General features: G+C 36.2%; 1 protein-coding gene across 1 annotated transcript in view; it reads right to left on the reverse strand.

Annotated features, from left to right (window-relative positions):
- Rnf128 (ring finger protein 128) overlaps positions 1 to 22,117 on the reverse strand; it is a 60,862-nt gene that overhangs the window by 2,050 nt on the left and 36,695 nt on the right. Inside the window, exons 3-6 of the mRNA XM_042690062.1 lie at positions 9,802 to 9,873; positions 6,684 to 6,766; positions 3,899 to 3,995; positions 2,798 to 2,966 (exon numbers count right to left, since the gene is read on the reverse strand). Coding sequence (XP_042545996.1) covers positions 2,798 to 2,966; positions 3,899 to 3,995; positions 6,684 to 6,766; positions 9,802 to 9,873 — 421 coding nt within the window. The remainder of the gene's footprint in view (positions 1 to 2,797; positions 2,967 to 3,898; positions 3,996 to 6,683; positions 6,767 to 9,801; positions 9,874 to 22,117) is intronic.

Genomic DNA, 22,117 nt, shown 5'->3' on the forward strand with positions numbered 1-22,117 from the left:
AAGGAGATATGGCCATTTTGAAATATTTTTTGTTATTCAATCTAAAATTAAAAAAATAAAATTCAAAAGAAGGGTCTGGGAAGGTGGCTCAGTGGTAGAGTGCTTGCTTTGCATGCATGAGGCCCTGGGTTCGATTACTCAGCACCACATAAGCAGAAAAAGCCAGAAGTGGTGCTGTGGTTCAAGTAGTAGAGCGCTAGCTTTGAGCTGAAGAGCTGAGGAACAGCGCCCAGGCACTTAGTTCAGGCCCCACGACACACACACACACACACACACACACACACACACACACACACACACACACACACACACACACACACACACACACACACACACACACACACACACACACTTAAAATGAAGATGAAAAAGTACTGTGCTCGGGTTCCATTTGTTATGGATTCTGACTTAACTGCTCTGAAGTAGAACCTGTGCATCATTACTCTTTAAAATCTCTCCAAATATCTGGTTAGCAGTAGCTCACACCTGTAATTGTAGCTACTCAGGAGTTTGAGATCTAAAGATTGGGCTTCAAAGCAAACTACTAGAAAATCAGAAATGGAGCTGTGGCTCAAGTGGTAGACAACCAGCCTTCAGTGAAAAAGCTTAAGGGACAGTGCCCAGGCGCTAAGTTCAAGCCCCAGTATGGACACAAAACAAAATCTCTGCAAGTGATTGTGAGGTACAGCTAGGGTTGACAACTAAGGACCCAATTCAGTCATTCTCAGAGTGTGGTACTAGTACCAAAAGCATCAGTAGTACCCAGAAACATGTTAGAAATGCAGATTCTCATGCCCCAGACCAGAATTATGGAGTCAGAATCTCTGATGGTGTCCTCCATTTAACATGCCTTTCAAGGGATTTGATGAGCACTTCACTTTGCAGACTAGTATTCTAATAGAGTGATGTGATACATAGAGGATGTGAACTTTCTGTTTATGAAGTTATGCAAATCACATATCACAATAAATAAGAATCACTGGCTAATATTCAAGATTCTCAAACTAGCAATATACAATAATAGACAAAGTTGAATTTGTTCTAAGTGGTCATTTAATCAACACAAATTTGTGTACCTTCCATGTGGCAGGCTGTGCTAGGTTCTTGGTAAGCAATAGTAAATATATAACTTTCCCTACAGAAAATAAAATTTAAAATTCATATTCATATTTAAATTTACTAATTCATATTAATTTTTTAAAGATATTAAAATCATATTCCAATTAGTATTCAGTGCAATATTTTTGGATGTTTTGGGCTGTCTTGAGGATAGAGCCCAGAGTGTCAAACCTTAGTGCTCTACCACTAAACTACATACCCAGACCCTTTTTAAAATAATTCAATGCAATAAATGGAGTGATAGAAAATTTACAGAATCAGAAGGTATTCTAGGAGTCAGGCATGCAAGTCATAAGAAATTTCTTCAAGAGGGAGCAAATTTTAAAGGGGGAAGCAAAAGTCTCCAAATTCTTGGGTGAGAAAATGTGGAAGGAATGGGCAAAGAATAGCTCAAACTATGTGTAAAAAATAAGGTTCAAAATTAGGGGACTGAATTGAGAAAAAGGATACTGATGAAAGATAGAGTGGAGAAGAATGTAGGATAACCTAAGAACCTGGAGAAGAATCTTCAGGCATCTTGGTGGGTGATAGTACCCTTAACTAGGTAAAGAATACAGAAGAAAATTGGGTCCTTATTCCATTTGATTTTCAAATTACCTGCAAAATATTTTCTGCTTACCCTATTCCCCTCGAGAAGAACAGATCGTAAAAAAGAAAGTTGGAATGTTTTTGTGTTTTAAAAGCCTAGCATATATTGAATTATCCCATAAAAGTCACCTTAATTTTCACTAAATTCTATTATCACATTACTGATGAGTAGATTATGTATGGCAAAAGAAACAGTGATTTACTATTACAGGCAGAATAGTGCACAGATAATTTAGGTTCTTATGAGTATACTCAAGAAAATGTCTGGAGATTAGATTACAAGAAATACAAAAATTTTTTTTAAGGCTTTGCTCCTCATGACATCTTCAAAAATGGTACTAAGGTCTGATATGCCTCCATGGGGCAAAGGTTTGTGTCATGGGAAATTGAAATCTTCACAAGCCATATTGGCATTAGTTTCTTCTTCTTCTATGTTAGTTTGGTTATTTCAAAAATGATTAAGAAATACTTTCAAACCAACACAAACATGAAAAAGTTCGAAAAGAAGATAGTTTTAATGAGGATTTTCTTGTATAGGCAAACAAGTAATAAAATTCTCTTTATTTTCTCTATTGATATAAAATGACTAAATTGCAATATAAATTCACATGAGTCCCCAAAGTAATAGATTCTAGTTTCTAACAATTTATTCATTTCCTTGAAAGTGGTCAACAGGTGGCAGCAAACACCATTGTTAAATCTATGCACAAGATGAGTTCCTGAGCTTTTCTAAATATTCTGTTATATCATTTCAGGACTCCTTTATCTCCCTTTCTTAATATTTTCAATAAAAATGCCTTGGAAAGTTTATTCTTAGCTTCAGTAAGTAGTTAATGAGCCAACATATACATTGATCAGAGAAAAATCTTCCAATAAATCTTTCTTTTGTGAATAATCTTCACTAATAATGCAGCTCATCTATATCAGGAACATTCAACTATGCACATACATTAAGGCAAGGGGACATCTGTGGTTGTATTCATTATAATTAATGAATGTAAGAGCTTCAAAAAGCAGGTGTACTTGGATAGATGCATGATCCACAATGGTCGTTTGTGAGGCACTCATTGCCTCTCACTATGGTACTTACTTGCAGACTGCACATGTTCCTCCAGAGGTGGTTCATCTGCTCCCTGAACTGAAGCATATCCAGAGGATGCAGTCTCACTGCGGTTATCTTCTTCATGGAGCGATGCACTATTGGATGCGTCATTGGATACAGGGACTTGTAAAGACACGGATCCATCTTCAATATCCACCTTTGGAAAGTATTTGGAAAAAAAATGAAAAGATTTTGAGTACCTGCTCTTTCTTGCTGTATCACTACAACATTTCTTCATGGATGACTTATTTATACAATATCTCTTAAACTTTTAAACCTATAATCTTATCTGGGTGTGATAGCACGAGCCTGTAATCCTACCACACAGGAGGCCTAGGCACTGACACAGCAGAATCTCAAGTTTGAGGTCAACCTGGGCTATATAACAATACCCTGTATAAAAACAAAACAAAACAAACAAAAAATGGAGCAAGAATTTTAAAACACTATAATTCCTTTTGATGATCACAAAAATCTCTTGCTGACCCCAGTCAGAGTGGTAAATAATCATTAGATCTTCCAATGAGCTGCATATATGACCTATTCATTAGGGTAATCTCAACATAAATAACCTAATGTTTGGCACAAGCAGTCACCATATATATTATATATAATATATGTGTGTGCATGTCCATATCAATATGCTGTCTCTTAGGATAACTGAGAATCACTGTTGTCTATGAACCTGTGCAAGTCATGTAAATTTTTTTGAGCTTAACATCTATTTTATCTTGAAAATAAGCTGTTTTTGCATTTACCAAATCTAAAAAACAATATTTTTAAGGTTCTCTCAAATTACATACACTCATTTAACTACAAGTTTGATTGGGTTGAAAAACAGTAGCAATTAAAAGGAAGGTGACAAACATAGTTTATATATGTACCAACTCAAATTCTGGCCAAATAGTAAGCACATTTGAGGAGAAGGAAAAAGAAGGGAAATGAAAATGGTCCAAGACAATATTTCACTGTGTCTATGATGTAAATATTATGTGGCTCAAAAATAAGGATGTTATTTTCCTGACTGCCTAGGGACATAAATAACACACTGCTTAAGTTCCTTCATGCAAATAGTATAGCAATGTTTACCTCAATTCCCAAAGCTTTGAGAATGTCACATTTGCACATGGGGCAAGTCCTGTGTTCTAACAGCCATGGGTCAACACAAGTCTTATGGAAAATGTGGCTAATAAAAGAAGAAACACATAATATAATTATTAGATATGAAACACAAACAACACTTCACCTAATATATATTAGAAAATTACTCCTAACTTAGTCTTTGATTGGAGGTCTCTTAAAAACACATACCAAGAATACAAAGAAACCACAAAAACAAATTTGGGAAATTTCATAAGGTAGTATTTTTTTAATATAATAGTCTCATTACTGTAGCTTCAGTATTTTTAGTACTCATTCATTAAAATAGCTAGCATGCTACTGATTATTAAGTCCATTCAAGAGTTCAAATGTTACATGATTGAAATTGTTACTTTCCTAGATCTAAAATGGAACAATCACTTTCAATAACACAGTAAAATATAACACTATGGATGCTTTAAGCAATATCATGTGTCCCAAGAAGACTAATATTTAAAAGCTAGTAAAAAGTATTAAGAGTTTTAAGAATAGCTAAGCATAGAGGAACACCTGTAGTTTCAGCTACATGGGATATGGAGACGACAGGATTGTAATTAAAGGCCAGCTCAGGAAAATATGTTATCAAGATTCTATCTTTAAAAAAACCCCACAAAAAAAAACAGAAAAAAGCAAAACCAGGCTTGGCTTAGTGGCACACACCTGTAATCCCAGCTACCTGGAAGATAGATGTAAAAAGATCATAATCTTTTGAGGAACCTCCATACTGCTTTCCAAAGTGATTGAACAAGTTTACACTCCCATCAACAATGCAGTAAGGTTCCCTTCTGTCCACATCCCCTTCAGCATCTGTTGTTATTAGAGTTGTTGATTATAGCCATTCTAACTGGGGTGAGGTGGTATGTCAATGTTGTTTTGATTTGCATTTCTTTTATGACTAGAAAGGTTGAGCATTTCTTCATGTGTCTATTGGCCATCCTTCTTTCCTCTTCAGAAAAGTTTCTCTTTAAGTCTTTAGCCCACTTATTTATTGGGCAGTTGTTTCTTTGAAGATTTGTTTTGAGGGGATTAAATTTTTAAGTTCCAGGTATATTTTAGATATGAGACCCTTGTCTGTTGTAAGGCTAGTGAAGATCTTCTCCCAATCCGTGGGCTTTCTATTGACCTTGCGAGCTATGTCCTTTGCCATGCAGAAGCTCTGCAATTTCATGCAATCCCATTTGTCCAACCTTTCATAGAGCTCCTTTATGACCCAGCAATCCCACTTTTGGGCATTTACCCAAATGATCACAAACAACACCACACTAAAGCTACCAGCACGGCTATGTTTATTGCAACATTATTTACCATAGTTAAGAGATGGAACCAACCCAGATGCTCCTCAGTAGATAAATGGATCAAGAAAATGTGGTATATATACACAATGGAATTCTATGCCTCCATCAGAAAGAATGACATTGCCCCATTTGTTAGGAAATGGAAAGACTTGGAAAAAATTATATTAAGTGAAGTAAGCCAGGCCCAAAGAAACATAGGTCCCATGGTTTCCCTTATTTGCAATAACTAGTATATGTCTGATTCAAGCAGAAAAGGTCAGATAAGTTGATGTTAGAGGAATGAACTCCGAGATAAGTACTCAAATGTTTTTTTTGTTTGTTTTTCCTTTCATGCAATTGTTCCTTACGTATTTATAAGGTGATTTCTTTGTTGCTTTGTATGTCCCTCCCCCATGGTATAACCCATGCTTTCACTGTATTTGATGTTGGTATAATTTGTGGAGGGGAAGGGAAAAAACAAATCATTTAACTAGGGATACAGGTGGACCCATTGCAACAATGAGATGTACAAGTCGTTATGTCGAAAAACGAACTTTACAACTTTGGTGGGGGGTGGGGGGTGGGGTGGGGAGTATGGGAAGGGATGGGAAGGGGAAACAAAGAGGAGGCAACAATGCTTGATAAGAAATGTACTCATTATCTTGCCCATGTAATTGTAACTCCTCTGTACGGTATTCTCACAATAAAAAAAAAAAAAGAAAGATCATCATCTGAGACTGAATCCGGCAAAAAAGCACACACTAGCTGAAAAATAAATGAAAGTAAAAAGGTCTGGTAACATAGCTCAAGTAGTAGTGCACTTGCTTAGCCAGTGTAAGGACCTGAGTTTAGACTCCATTACAGCACTACTCCAAGGATCAAAAATAATCTTCAAGCCAAGCATCAGTAGGTCACATCTTTAATATTATCTATTCAGGAATTGAAGTTAGTAGCTAGTCCAGGCTGCAAAACCCACTAGACTCATCTCCAAATACCAAGGAAAAAGCTGGTAGTGGAGGTATAGCTTAAATGATACAGAGTCAGGTGTGAGCAGAGTGTGAGGCTCTGAGTTCAAGTCCCAGTACCAGCACACAAGAATACCTTAAAAGAGGATAACTTAAAAAATGAGAGTGAAGACTTTGAAACTATTAAGTTTATTTTATCTCTCATTAGAATTGTTAGAATGAATATAAAAATTAATAATCTAATGTCTTTATACACTGTTCTTTTGGCTAGGTTCTCAGCTTTCTATAGAATTAGTTAAGAACAAATTATATTGAATTATGGAAACTACAATTAGACTTATAACAGTTTTGTGTTATAAAAATAAAGCAAAATGAAGATAAATTAAATATAAGTACTTGATTAACATCAATTTGGAAACACTCAAATTGCTTCCCTAGCACAATAATTTTTGTGGGTCATCTATTTTTACTGATGATATTAAAAATCCAACTTACTTGCAGGTTAAGATGCGCACCAAATCATTTGGTTTATATAGCTCAATGCACACAGCACAACTATCTCCATCAGGTCCAATTTCCTATGAACAAATAGTTATTGTTACTCTACTAGATAAGAAAAATAAATTAAACTTGTAGGAGAAGTAGTATCTTATCACTAAGTGACTAAATAACTGTAAAATTCTAAAGGTAATGTGAATTTATTTAGACTTAAAAACTGTAAAGGAATAAAGTCAAAAAAGAAAGAAGGGAAAAAAATTGATGTTGAACTGACTTACTTTTTCCTGATGTCACAATTAATGAAAAAGTTTGTACAAGTTTTCAACTATTCCTTCCTATTTTAAAAGTCAAGATGTATTTCACATATAATAAAATTCATTCTTTCAGTGTATAGCTCTATAAGTTTTGACAAGCATATATAGGAGCTTATTTCCCACCATGTTCAAGGCATATATGATCCCAACAAATTCCTCCAACCCATCTATAGTTAACTTTTCCTCTCCCAGTTTCTGGCAGTCACAGATGTTTTTCTATTTCCTACAGTTTGGGCTTTTCCATAATATCATATAAGTGAAATCATGTATTATCCAGCCTTTGAGCATCACTTCTTTCACTTAACATACTACATTTGAGGTTCAAATGTATATAGGGTTCTCTCATCCTTTTATTGCTAAATATTTATTCCATGATGTGGACGTACCACAGTTTATATGTTCACCAGGTGAAGGGTACTTGGGTTCATTCTCGTTTGGGACCATTACTATTAAAGCTGTTGTGAACCATTCTGTGGGTTTTTATGAGAATATAGTCATTCTCCCTCCACCCCCATTTACGGTAAATATTGATAACGGTAAATATTCTTTTAACTTCTTGAGGAATTGCCAAACTGGTGTTCAAAGTGGTCATACCTGCAGGCATGAGAATTCCATGGTTCCACACATTAGTCAGGTCTTTACATTTTCAATTGTATTAATTTTGGCCATTCTAACAAATATAGAGTGGTATTTAATCATGGTGTTAATTTCATATTTGCCTAATGACGAATTATGCTAAGTGTCTTTTATGGGCTTATGATCCTTATATTTTCTTTGAGGTGTCTGTTTTACATCTCTGTTTTAATTTTGTTCTGATCCTGAGGCTTGAACTCAGGGATTGGGCACTGTCCATGAGTTTTTTTGTTTTTGTTTTTGTTTTTTTGCTTAAGGCTAGCATTGTACCACCTGAGCCATAACTCCACATTGGCTTTTTGGTGGTTAATTGGAATGGAATCTCATGGACTTTCTTGCCTGGGCTAGCTTCAAACTGTGATCCTAAGAACTTAGCCTCCTTAGTAGCTAGTATTAAGCAGTAGCTAGTATATAAGAGCGTGAGCCACTGGTGCCCAGCTTGCATATCTATTTTTTACTGGATTGTTTGCATTCCTATTGTTGGGTTGAAACTTGTTCATATTTTCTGCATACAATCCTATAGGAAATATGTGACTTGCAAGTATTTCTTTTAACCTGTACCTTGTCTGTCCTTCTCTTAATAGTGTCTTTCAAGGAACAAAATTCTCAGTTTTGGTGGTCAAATTTCTCATTTTTTTAGACTTGTTTTGGGTGTCTTATACAAGCAGTTGTTTTGTATCGCACAGCAAAATATGTTTTTTTCCCAGTTTTGTAAAAATTTCCTAACTTTAGGTATATTTAGTCTGGTTATCTATTTTGAGTTAATTTTTATATAGCATATAGAGAATGGACTGAGGTTTTCTTTTTTATGGATATATGATTGTCACATACAACAATTTGTCTTTCATCTTTATATAAAATAAGTTGACCTGTTTGTATTGATTTATTCTGGACTCTGTTCTGTTCATCTAATTTGTAAGTTTATTATTTCTCTAATACCATACTATCTTGCCTGCTGTAGCTTCAAAACCATTCTGCAAGTCAGTTGATAGGAACCATCCAAAATTGTTCTTTTTTCTTTGTTTTCTTGAGACAGGTGGGCCTAGAACTTGCTACCTACCCCAAGGATGACCTTGAACTTGCAATCCTTATGCCTCAGCTTTCTGAGTGCTGCAATTCAAGGTGAGTACTACTATAACTGGCTCCCAAAGTTGTTTCTATTTATCAAAATTATTTTGTTTGTTCTAGTTCTTTGGCTTTTCTACATAAGCGTAGATTCAGCCTGACAATTTCTATAAAAGATATCACTAGGATTTTTATTGAAACTATGGAATCTAAAGGTCAGTTTGGGGAGCGTAGAACCTTAACAATATTTTCTAAGCAAGAAAACATGGTACACCTTTTGTTGATTTCTTTCATTCTGTTTTGCAGTGTTTAGCATATAAATCTTGTATATATTTTATTTATATCTAATTATTTAATGCTTCTGAGGCTATTATAAATGATATTTTTTAATTTGGATAAGTCCTATAGCTATTTTTATTATATATGTTTTGCACACCAGTGGTTGCTTCCAGCTGTCCCAAATCTGAAAAGGGATGTTCAAATAAAGCTGTATGAAGCATTGTATATATTTCCTGTTGTTATGGTAGCAAGTTACTATAATTTAGTGATTTAAAACAACAAAACCTTACTCTCTTACTGTTACGTAGGTCAAAAGTTTAAAATTGAGGTGTTGGTAATTCTATGTTCCTTCTGAATGCTTCAGAGGAAATCCCTTTCTTGAATTTTCTGGCTTCTAGAGGTTGCCTGCATTCCTTGGCTCATAGACTCTTACTTGAATAGCTGCAACTTTTTGCTTCTGTGTCATATCTCTCACTGTACTGTTTACTCAAAGCTCTCTCTCCCATCATCAGATAAAGACACTATGATTAAATTTATGGCCCATCTCTCTGGTTAACCCAGAATAATACTTATCTCAATCTCCTTAACTTTACTTATTTGCAAAATTCTCTTTGCCAAATGAGATAAAACTCATAGATACCAGGGATTAGGAGCTAGATTTTGCTAGGGGCTATTATCAGCATACTTCTGGCCTCAAATAGATTTTTAAAAGTCAATGCAGTTTATAAATGCCAATGAAAACCATCATGTAAGAACAGTCAGTGTGAACAATAGTTTGGTAGCATTGCTTTAACACAAATAGCAGTTAAAAGCAGTAAATGTACCTTGTCTCCTTGTTTCAATGTGCGTAGCTGAAGCCTTCCAATAGCTTTTTTAGCATCTGCCTTTAATTGTCTCTGAAACAAAAAACAGCAGGTATAAGACAAAGTATTTTGAAAAGAAGTAGTTTGGGGTAAAGGGATGCAATGAATATTTATGAAGATCAATGTATAAATGAATTTCAAAAGATTTAATTAAATAGAACTAATACCCAATTTGTCTGATATTTGGCAGGATTATTCCTGAAAGTCTTTTTTAAATTTTATTTTATTGTTAAGATGTTGTATGGAGGGGTTACAGTTACATGAGTAAGGCAATGAGTACATTACTTGTTGATCATTGCAACCCCATTCCCTTCCTTGTTGCTGTCCCACTATCCCTTCCCTCCTCCAGATCCCACACTCCTATCCGCCCCACCTTGCAACCTGAAGTTGTAAAGTTCATTTCCATTATACTGTCCTGTGAGTATCTTTGTTTCAATGGGTTTTTTACTTATTACGTTTCCCTTTTAACTTTTAACAGGATCTTGGAGACCATAATGGTAAAGCTGTATGTCTTTATTCCAAATGGACACGGATACTATGAATTTCAAATCAATTTTCCTACTTTTAAGCTCAAATGACTTTAAGGTCCAACTATTCCAATTTCTTTCTTTTTTTGAAATTTCGTTAGGTTGGAAGTACATAAGATTTAGTTGAATGTAGAATTAGAATCAAATTCTGTCACCTCTTCAAGGAATAACTCTAGGCAAGTCACTTAACTTTGTTTTCATATTTCCATATGTGTACATATTGTACTTTGACCAAATTGACCCTATTACTTTTCATTATTCTCTGTCTCTCTTCTACTACTTTAGTTTTAGTGGGTTTAACTATGCTATTTCATACATAAAAATTATTTATACTTCAATTAAATTTATTCCTACTACTCTTTTCTTTCCTTCTCTCTCTTACTGATCCTCCCCCAAACAGTGCACAACATTTACATTCATGCCATTTTTTTTTTTTTTTGCTGGTCATGAACTCTGGGCCTGGGCACTGTCCCTCAGCTCTTCAGCTCAAGTCTAGTGCTCTACCACTTGAGCCACAGCACCACTTCCAGCTTTTTCTGCTTATGTGGTGCTGAGGAATCGAACCTAGGGCCTCATGCATGCAAGGCAAGCACTCTACACTGAGCCACCTTCCCAGCCCATTCATGTCATTTTTTAAGGTCTAGATTTCACATATAAGAGAAAATATGCTAGGTCTATGTGATTCTGGTGTATTTCACTTAACATGATGATCTCCAATTTGATCCATTTTCCTGCAAATGATCTACTTCCATTCTTTATTGCTGAACAACACCCCATTTTATATATGCACCATGTTTTCTCTTTCCAATCATCTGTTCACAGACACCAAGGATGATTTTATAACTTGGCTATTGTAAATAGTGCTGCAATACACATGGATGTGGAGGTTTCTCTATTGTATGCATACCATCTAATTCTGTGAATTTATTTGCTCATCTGCAAAATGAGGATAATATTAACTCTTACAAAATCTGATATTGGAAAAAATTACTGTTCATAACACTTAATAAGGAGGCTATGTTCTGAGAGTAGTCATCCTTTTCAATTCATTGAAAATATATCTAAAAGAGTCTGGATATTTGAAGTCAAGACCAAGGGAACAAGGACTAAAACATTATGAATAAATGAGTTAGAAATGATCAAGATGTTGGAGGAACGGAATAGGTGAGTAAATGATCAGAGAAGAAAGGAAACATTGTGATGTAAATAGGCAACAGGGGAAATAATTCCTGGTGATAAATTTGTCGTTATTTTGATATAATGCTGAAAGCAATTCCTATGTTTCCTTTCACAAAGTCTACTACATATAACATATCAAGCAAATATATGTGTTAATTGAAGTAAGGATAGGTGTCACATATGGATTGATATTATGTGGCGTATTAGGATGGCATGTGCAAGGCTGGTAGTATCAGTGGCTCACACTTGTAATCCTAGCTACTCAGGAAGCAGAGATCTGAGGATCGAAATTCGAAGCCAACCCAGGCAGGAAAGTCCTTGAGAGTATTATCTCCAATTAATCACAAAAATCTGGAAGCGGAGCCATGGTTCAAGTTGTAGAGTACTATCCTTGAGCACTAATACTCAGGGACAGTGTTCAGGCCATGAATTCAAGCTCTAGGACTGGCACACACACACCAAGATGGCATGAGTACTATGGCAAGACGATAAAACATCTGATTTTGAATTGGAAAATGATCAAAATTACTAGAAAATCATCCAAAATTAGGGATGACTTGTGAGAGAGGGATTTGTGAGAATATAAGCAGCTTTCTCATCTCTATGTATATATTCTCTTCCTTACCAAAGTCTCCAGCTGAAATAATACAAGTAAAATATCTTATATACTGCCTGGCATGTAGCAGATACTTAATAAAATGTTTATGAAATAAAACTACAAGCTAACGATGTATAAATATGCATTAGCAATTACTGGTAGCAATCAATACATATTTGTAGCAAATATATTTGGAAGGGAGCAATTCATTATACAGTAATGTGAAGAATCTCCTCAATGGCTAGAGCTGTCTCCTATATAAGATGCTGCTTTGTGAAAGCTATCTATCTGGCATACAGCCAAGGAAATGACTAGCTAAACTACTTTTTTGCTGTCACAGAAAAAGCAGAAACCTTTCAGATTGTTACGTAACCAACCAGCAAACATAGCTTAATAGAATTAGTAAGAAAGCCTAGACCTTAAGAAGGAAAGAGATGCCAATGAAAGCTCCTTTGTTTCTCTTTTGGAACTTAATTATAAGTTGAAAGGGAGATTCTATGACCAGTCTTTTCATTAGCCTAAATTTCTTCTCTTCTATTTTGTTATCTACATTATAAGTAAATAATAGTGTTGGGGAGCAGAAGACACTTAGCATTTTTAGATGCTAATTTGACAGATAGTAAAACTGATGCTCCCCAAAGAAGAAATGTCTCAATCAAAATATCAGAGTTGGCTAGTATCAGCTCCAATGAAGACAATTTACATGAAGGGAGCTTGGAGTAGGAAGCTGCTACTATGATGTTAAAACTTCGAAATTTGAGACGGTTGCTATTTAGCAGTCTGACCTTGAACTCATGATCCTCTTGTTTCAGCCTACAAAGTGCTGGGATTACAGAATTACAGGTGTGCATCACCACACTTGGCTTTAAAAATCTTTTTAATTTGTTGGTACTGGGCTTTGGACTTAGGGCCTTGTCTTTGTCAGGCAAGCACTCTTCAATTTGAGCCATGCCACCAGCTCATGTCACCAAAATCATTTTTGATATCTAATACATTTGATCCTTATGACAGACCACTGACAGAGGTAATATTCTCACTTAAAGATGAGTACACAGATGTTTGGAAAAGTAAAATAAGTTGTTCAAAAAGGCATACAGCTTGACGATTGTAGGGAATTGTTTTTCTGCCAAGGGCCATTTTGTATTTGTATGTTTTTATACTCATGAGCCATACGAACTTATCAATACAGGTAGATGGGCTTCATGCAGCATAGGAGAAGCATACATCTCTTTCCTGTAATGCACTAACTGATTTCTGGGGTCTTATATAACCTGTGGGCCAGATGTTCTCCAACCCTGAACAATAGAACTGTTACTGGAACTCGAAGAGCCCGTTATAATATAACCATCTACAATGATGATTTATTAGTTCCTCAATTCCATGGTCTATAAAACTGTGGCAATCCTTTTAGTGAACAACCCTGGCCTAGATTTCTAAATGTCACTACTTTCTTGTCACATAGGTTACAAGCTACTCAAATGTTGAGAGGCAAAAAATTCAAAAGAAAAAATAAATAAAACCAAGACAAAATGGGGAGGTTAAGAGGGTAAGCAGTAGTATACTGGTAATATGCTTTGGTGATCATTTTGCTCTTTATCTTTAAAGCACTTCTTATTTAGGTTTAAGAAAAAAGCTCTAGAACCCAGTAGGGGAAATGCATTCATAAGGAAGTTATGCTTCTTTAGGGCATTTACTTGGTTCAGTCTATATAGTTTGGTTTCTCAGTCAGGCACCTATTTCTCATGCCTGTAATACTAGCTACTTAGCAGGCTGAGATCTAAGGATCTTAGTTTGAAGCTAGCCTGGGCAGAAGAATCTATGAGACTCTTATCTCTAATTAACTATCAAAAAACTAGAAAGGGAGCCAGGTGTCGGTGGTTCACGCCTCTAATCCTAGCTACTCAGGAGGCTGAGATCTGAGGATCATGGTTCAAAGGCAGTCCAGGCAGGAAAGTCTGTGAGACTCATCTCCAATAAACTACCAGAAAACCAGAAGTGACTCTGTGGCTCAAGTGATAGAGTGCTCACCATGAGCTGAAGAGCTCAGGGATAGAGCCCAGGCCCAGAGTTCAAGCCCCATGACCAAAAAACAGAAACACATACCCCCTCCCCAAACTCCCCAAAACAAAACAAAAAACCCAGAAGTGGATCTGTGGCTCAGGTGGTAGACTGCTAGCCTTAAGCAAAAAAGTCAAGGGAAAATGCCTAGGCCCAAAGTTCAAGCCTCAGTACAGGCACACAAAAAAAGATTTCTCTTCCAAAAATGTTTAACTCAACACAGTATGTATAACTAATTTTTTTAAAAGGTGGTGGGAAGGAGAATACAAAGAAGGCATAGATAAATGCCTGAGATGCCAGAACATATCATACAAAAGACTCAGTTGTATGGAGTTAAATTAAAGATTTGCAACATTTAAAGATAACATGCCCAAAAGACATATAGTGGAAGAAGCACAGCCTCTTCAACTACTGGTGCTGGGAAAACTGGGTGGCCACATGCAGAAAAATAAAAGTGGACCCCAGCCTGTCACCATGCACTAACAACTCAAAATGGATTAAAGACCTTAACATCAAACCTGAATCTCTGTAACTACTGCAGGACAGAGTAGGAGAGACACGTGAACTTATATGCACAGTCAGGAACTTCCTGAACAGAGCCCCAGGGTCACAACAAATTGGAGAGACACAACAAATGGGACTACCTTAAAATAAAAAGTTTCTGCCCAGCTAAAGACATAGCAAACTAGAAAGACAACCAACTAATTGGGAAAAAATATTTACCAGCAATATATCAGGCAAGGGGTTAATATCCAGTATATACAGGGAACTCGAGAAACTAATCCCTCCCAAACCCAACAAACCAATTACTAAATGGGCAAGGGAACTAAAGAGAGACTTCTCAGAAGAGATAAAAATGGCAAAGAAACACATGATGAAACGTTCACCATCCCTGGTTGTAAAGGAAATGCAAATAAAGACAACCCTGAGATATACCACCTTACCCCAGTCAGAATGGCCTACATCCTAAAGTCAGCCAACAACAAAATGCTGGAGGGGATGCGGAGAAAGAGGAACCCTATTTCACTTTGGAAAGCAGTCTGGAGGGTCCTCAGAAAGATAAGTATTGACCCGTATGACCCTGCCATACCACTCCTAGGCATCTGTCCTGAACAACAGGAACCAGGATACAAGGACACATGCACCTCCATGTTCATTGCAGCACTGCTCACAATAGCCAGGATATGCAAACAACCCAGCTGCCCAACTACAGACGAATGGATCCAAAAATTGTGGTATCTATATACAATGGAATATTATGCAGCCATTAGAAAGGACAAAAGAATGGCATTCACAGGGAAATGGATGGAAGTAGAAGAAATGTTGAGTGAGGTAAGCCAAGAGCAAAGAGACAAACAACACATGGTCTCACTAAGTGATTTTGAATCCAAAACGTAAGGTGATATGACAAAGTAAACAAGACTAGAGTAACAAAGGACCTCCACTCATCTGGTTGAGTCATTACTAAATGACCCCAGGCTGCTGGTATATATGTGCACATTGGAGGGAAACTAGGAGGAGGACACAGAATTAGAGGTAAACAGAGGAAAACATACAACAGTGGGACCCATCAGCTGCACTGGACTTGATCAAAACAAACCAAGTAACTCAATGGCAGCGATGGGAGGAAGGGAATGAGTGGAAAAGAGGGCACAGCTGACACTATGCAAAAGGAAAGGAATGTACATATCACCTAACGTGGAAGAAATAACCATAGTCAAAGCCCATAGAACTCATAAACTTTATAGACCACGATAGACAATTTGCCCCATGAAGGTTATGTGTTTGTGACTTTAAGCATCAGTATCCTACAATACTATGAAATTTGTGAAATTATGTAATCACTTAATCACAATAAAAATTTGCAAAAAAAATATGCCCAATCTGAATGGAAATTCAGTTTATTCCCTAAAAGTTAGAACTTCAAGAACATATGTACAATGTTACAAAATTACATTGGAGATTTTCCTAATACCAAGGCATAGCAGAATGAACTCTCTTCTACCATATAATTTCCAGTAGTATGTTGTTTCCAGCCTGCTATCATATTCTATAACTAATATTCATTTATATTCCTCTTTTACAAGATTGTGAATAGTTGGAGGACTGGGCTTTAGTATTTTTTTTTTTTGTCAGTTATGGGGCTTGAACTCTGGGCCTGAGCGCTGTCCCTTAGCTCTTCAGCTCAAGGCTAGTGCTCTACCACTTGAGCTACAGCGCCACTTCTAGGGCTTTAGTATGTTTTAAAACAATTCCCATTGTGGCTAGTAGTTGCTCAAAAATATTTTCTAAATGTGGAAAGTGTAAACTGACTTTCATTGTTTGCTCATCCAAGACATTTCTCAGTTTTAGTTATAAAAGCCTCTACTCCACTAAATTTTGGGGGGAAAGATTTAAAGAGCATGCATTGGCTCTTAGAATGTGTCGGGTTGAGCCCTAAGATTTTTAAATGCTACCACATGTAATCATTAACAGCCTTGTGAAATAGGCATTTTAATATCCAAGTTTATAGACAAGAAAACTGAGGTTCGGAAGCATGACTAAAGTCCAGGCAGCTGGTTAGTTGTACAGCTGTCAATTAGACCTCAGGTTCTGCCTGGCTTTAAAGTTCATGATCTCTCTACTATAGTACACTGGCTCCATTGTGCAATAATAAATAAGTTGTTAAAAGGCTTTGTATTTCTTGTGAAGGATATAAATGAAAGAAATAAAGTGGAGAACTTCTTATAGTCAGCTATTACCCAGTTTAAATTTTTATTACTAAGTAGTTTTACAAGGAGGTTTTAATTCCATGTCAGCTTATGAGTGCAATGCATCTTGATTAGTCACCTCTTCCATTGTTCTCCCATTTTCGCCATTCCATACCTACCCTAAATTTCTGTAGTTCATTTTTTTCTTTTTCTTTTCTCTTTTTTTTCAGTCATGAGGCTTGAACTCTGGGCCTGGACGCTGTCCCTCTTCTCTTCAGGTCAAGGCTAGTGCTCTTGCACTTTAGCCACAGGGCCCCTTCCAGTTTTCTGGTGGTTTATTGGAGATGAGTCTCACGGAGTTTCCTGCCCATGCTGGCTTTGAACTGCTATCCTCAGATCTCAGCCTCCTGAGTAGCTAAGATTATAGGCATGAGCCACTGGCGCCCTGCTGTAGTTAATTTTTAATGAATATAATGATTGCATTTGCTCACTCTTCCTCCCTCTATTCATTTGCACCCTTTGGTGCCCTCCTCCTATTAAAATTGTTTTAAAATTAGTACTTACTACAATTTGGGAAAAAATTGAAAGCAGATTTATTATACTAATAGTTTCTCCCCTCTTCCTCAATCCTATAGACACTTGACCTACAAATATTTGGCAGTAGTACAAATATTTGACAGAATTGAAAATTTATTAAAAATATGTTATAGGGGCTGGAAAGGTGGCTCCGTGGTAGAGTGCTTGCCTAGCGTGCATGAGGCCCTAGGTTCAATTCCTCAGCACCACATAAACAGAAAAGGCCAGAAGTGGCACTGTGGCTCAAGTGGTAGAGAGCTAGCCTCAGCCTTGAGCTGAAAAGCTCAGGGACAGAGTCTAGGCCTAGAGTTCAAGCCCCATGACCGACAAAAAAAAAGAAACAAAGGGTTGGGAAGGTGGCTCAGTGGTAGAGTGCTTACCTTGCATGTATGAGGCCTTGGGTTCGATTCCTCAGCACCACATAAGCAGAAAAAGTTGGAAGTGGAGCTATGGCTCAAGTGGTAGGTGGCTAGCCTTGAAATGAAGAGCTGAGAGACAGAGCCCAGGCCCAGAGTTCAGGCCCCATGACAAAAAAATCTGTTATGGTTTGAATGTGAAATATTTTCCACAAACCAAAGTTCCTATCTGGTAGCACTGTTTGGGAGGCTCTGGAAATTTTAGGAGGTAGAGCCTTGTTGGAGGAAGTAGGTTACTATGGATAAGTTCCTGGGAGTATTTTGTCCCTGACCAGCTGTTTCTTCTCTCTCTCTCTCTCTCTCCCCCCCCCCCCTCTTCTCTACACCCTATCTCCTTCCCCACTTTCTCCTCCTTCTCCATGCATCCTGTCTTCCATGAGGTGAACAGCTCTCCTGTGCCATATGGTCCTACCATGTGTTCACCCAAGCTCATGGGGTCCAGTGAACATGAACTAAACGCTCTGAAAAGATTTTTTGTAGAAATAAATCTTCCTTTAAGTTGTTCTCTCGGGTATTTTGGTCACAATAATGAGAAAAATAACTAATATAAAACACTGGTTGTTGACTGCTTTGCTTAATCGAAACATAATATTGCTGTTTTGACAAATCAAAATTCCAATGGTTCTAGTCAATTAAAATCTCAGTAATATAGGATTTTTTGTGAGTGAGAATTTATTGGAGCTGTTAATGAAAAGTCAAACCAATTCTTATTCTTTATTATAATGTTTAATTTAAAAACTGTAGTGAATGAAAAGACATACTTAGTCATTTGTGTATTTATATCCAATTAAGTAAAATAATATGCTTTACTTTGGTGTTTTATCAGCTTGGCTTTTGATTACAAGGTATTTAGCTTTCAATTTAACTGAAATCCACATGAATATGGTTAGGTTGTATTTAAACCTAACTATTTAATGGGGGCAGGGTGTGCAAGAGCAAGAAAGGAGGGTGGACAAGCAAAGTAGGTTTATCTGCCTTTAGATTTACCTGCCTTTTAAAAAGAAACATTTTCATAAATTTGGCTTAGACTTTATAAAATAAATAATACTTAAAATAAAAAATTAGCCAAGCACTGGCGTTTAACACCTATAATACCAGGTGCTTTGGAGGACAACAGGATTTCAGTTCAAAGCCATACATGTAAACATTCCATATATATATATATGTTGATAAATAAATAAATATATTTGTATATATATACATACATATATATATGTATATATATATATATATATATATATATATATATATATATATATATATATATATATATACACACACACCTATATGCTGATGTTGATCATGGTACAGTATGCAAGTATATGTTGGATTTTCAAATTTAGTTTATGTTCTAATGGAGTAGAAACCTTATTACAACAGGAAATAGTACAGATAATTTTTAATACTGCTTTAAGTTTAGTAACAAATTTTCAGTTATTAATGTAGCATAGCCCTTCTTCATCTGTTGTGCTATCTCTGGCAAAACAAACTATAGGGAAATGTGTGGCATATATCTGCCCAAGGAGCCAATTTGTGTATCATAGTACAAGACTCAGATAGGGACTGGGTTACTAGTGTATCCTGTTAGCAACTGACCATGTTGACTAAACAGAAACCCAACAAAGAAGTCAGGCATATATCATTTTTCTTTATTGTTATACAAGGAAACTGATAAGTTGGTACAACATGGCCTATTGTTCCCATTGTATATAACAATATCACCAATCCCTAGCATAGAGAATACTTTAAGGGCCACATTTCCATACATTAAGGTTCAATCATGTTCATCTTACGGACATGCAAGAAGTAAGCAACTAGTTGTGCTCTCTTACCTCTTTTCTCCCAGTTCATCTTTTTCCCACCCTTTTCTCCCCAATATTTTTTTAAAGCAAGATAACAAGGCTTATTTATTTATTTATTTATTGGTGGGTCTGGGGCTTGAACTCGGCCTGGGCACTGTCCCTCAGCTCTTCAGCTGAAGGCTAGCTCTCTACCACTTGAGCCACAGTGCCATAAATGGCTTTTCCTCTTATGTGGTGCTGAGGAATCAAACCCAGGGCTTCATGCATGCAAGGCAAGCACTCTACCACTGAACTACCTTCTCAGCACCCCAATACATCTTCTTGTCCTTGATCAAACATTTTCCACAATGAATTTGTGGAAAATTGTTAAAACGGTATTTATATACAAATACTTCATTTAGTAATGATTTATAATTAATGGAGTGTTTATAAATGCTATGTATCCATATTTGTATATAATACAAATATATCTACAATTATATGCATATTATTCAGATAGTATAGTATTTCTATACATTAATTACTACAGTACTTTTTATTCATATAGTACAGTATTTGTATATCTACATCTACATCTACATACAAAGATATATATCAAGTAGTTTCAAAAGCCAATAAAGGGTAGAACTAAACTCAAGAGAATTTCTCCATTCTATAAGACCATCAAAAATATCTTTTTGCCACTCCTGGGGCTTGAACTCGGGGCTTGGGCACTATCCTTGAGCTTCTTTTGCTCAATGCTAGCACTCTACCACTTGAGCCAAAGAGATGCTTTTGGCTTTTTCCGTTTATGTGGTACTGAGGAATTGAACCTAGGGCTTTGTTCATGCTAGACAAGTGCTCTTTCACATTCCCATCTACATTCTATCCACATTCCAAGCACCCAAAATATCTTTTATTGTGTCAATTTCATTATCCATTTCCCCACTTGAATTATGGCCCCTTGAACTTTGTGAAAAACTTGTGCAGAGCTATTTAATACAGTAAGAATTAAGTTTTTCTACTTGTTCCTCAGGCTAATCTCTATTTGGGTTTACATCCTGAAAGATTTTACTTGAACCTCCCAATATGTTAAATGATTATTTGATTTATTTATATAAGGTAGTTAAATCTTAGCAATAATACCTATACTATACCACATCACAGTATGATTATGATAGTTTGGTTTAGTTAAAAAGTAAATTAGGAAGTATCAAAGAAATGTTTATTAAACCTTCTTACAAGACAGCCTTTTTCATATACAAAGTATTATTATGGTCAGAAGTCAGCAGCAGAAACGATTCAGTCATTTCTACAATTCATATTACTTGGGCATAAAGAAAACCATTTATCTCAATATACACAATTATACAGTTAAAAGATCCCATTAGGTTTTGTAAAGCAAGTTCATCTCCCACTCCTGGGGAATACATGGGAATCATTCAGTATTAGTTCTATTCCTTCTAGAAAGTCTTTTCATTTTGGCAATTTCATAAATATAATGTACTTTAATCACATCTACCCCCTCTATTTACCCTCTCTTAAATGCCCTCCAACCTCTCTCTTTTTCACTTTACTCCCTAATAGTCCCCTTTTAACATTCATGCCTCCTCCAATTCCATGTTAGAGAAAAAATGTGATACTTGTCTTTATGAGTCAGCTAGTCTTATTTTGGACATCCTTTGGTCAAGACCACTAAGAGGTCAGTAATGGAAGTTACAATCCCCTCCACAATTTTCCATAAATTTGTCAACCTGTATGAGTTTCAAAGATTTTTCTCTCTGAATTTCCATACCTAAGCAATGGAAGCAGACTACCCCATGTCTACTTGGGTTTCCTTTTAAATTAAAGTGATTAATAGACTCTTCTGGGCGAGACTGTATGTTTATTCCTAAGTTTGAGCCCCAGTATTCTCTTGCATTATGTGTTGGGTGTGTAGACCACTTAATCAAAGCTTTACTATCTTCTCATATGGCTTCTCATTTATTTACCACTACTGGAAGATGATTCCTTCTATCTATTTTAACTATTTTGTCTTTTTCTTAAAGAATTCTTCATTAAAAAGAGATTTAGCTTATCCTACTATCTGTAGGCCAGCCTGATTACACCGTGTCCCCTTTTGTTTTATTTGGCAGTAGTTATTCCAACATATGAGTTACTACTGAGTATCAACTACGCAAACCCCCCAAAGTGTTGGGTACTGTACATGAGAGTCAAGGGTAATGGTCAATTTCACATGTTATTTAGTTTGGGTGTTTTATAAGCTTTCCTATAATCTTCTTTCTAATCCAAATTATGATGCATAATTTATTATTTTCATTTATAAGTCACTGAGTGTCCATCTTGTTTAAAATTTTTCTACCCCAGACACAGGGATGATGTATATTCTTATGTATCTTTTATAATGTGCCAGGCCATAACATCTGAGAGCTCATCTGAGTAGCCATCAAAA

This window comes from Dipodomys spectabilis, unplaced genomic scaffold (assembly GCF_019054845.1).
Source record: "Dipodomys spectabilis isolate Male_0828 unplaced genomic scaffold, ASM1905484v1 ptg000132l, whole genome shotgun sequence".
NCBI lineage: Eukaryota > Metazoa > Chordata > Mammalia > Rodentia > Heteromyidae > Dipodomys > Dipodomys spectabilis.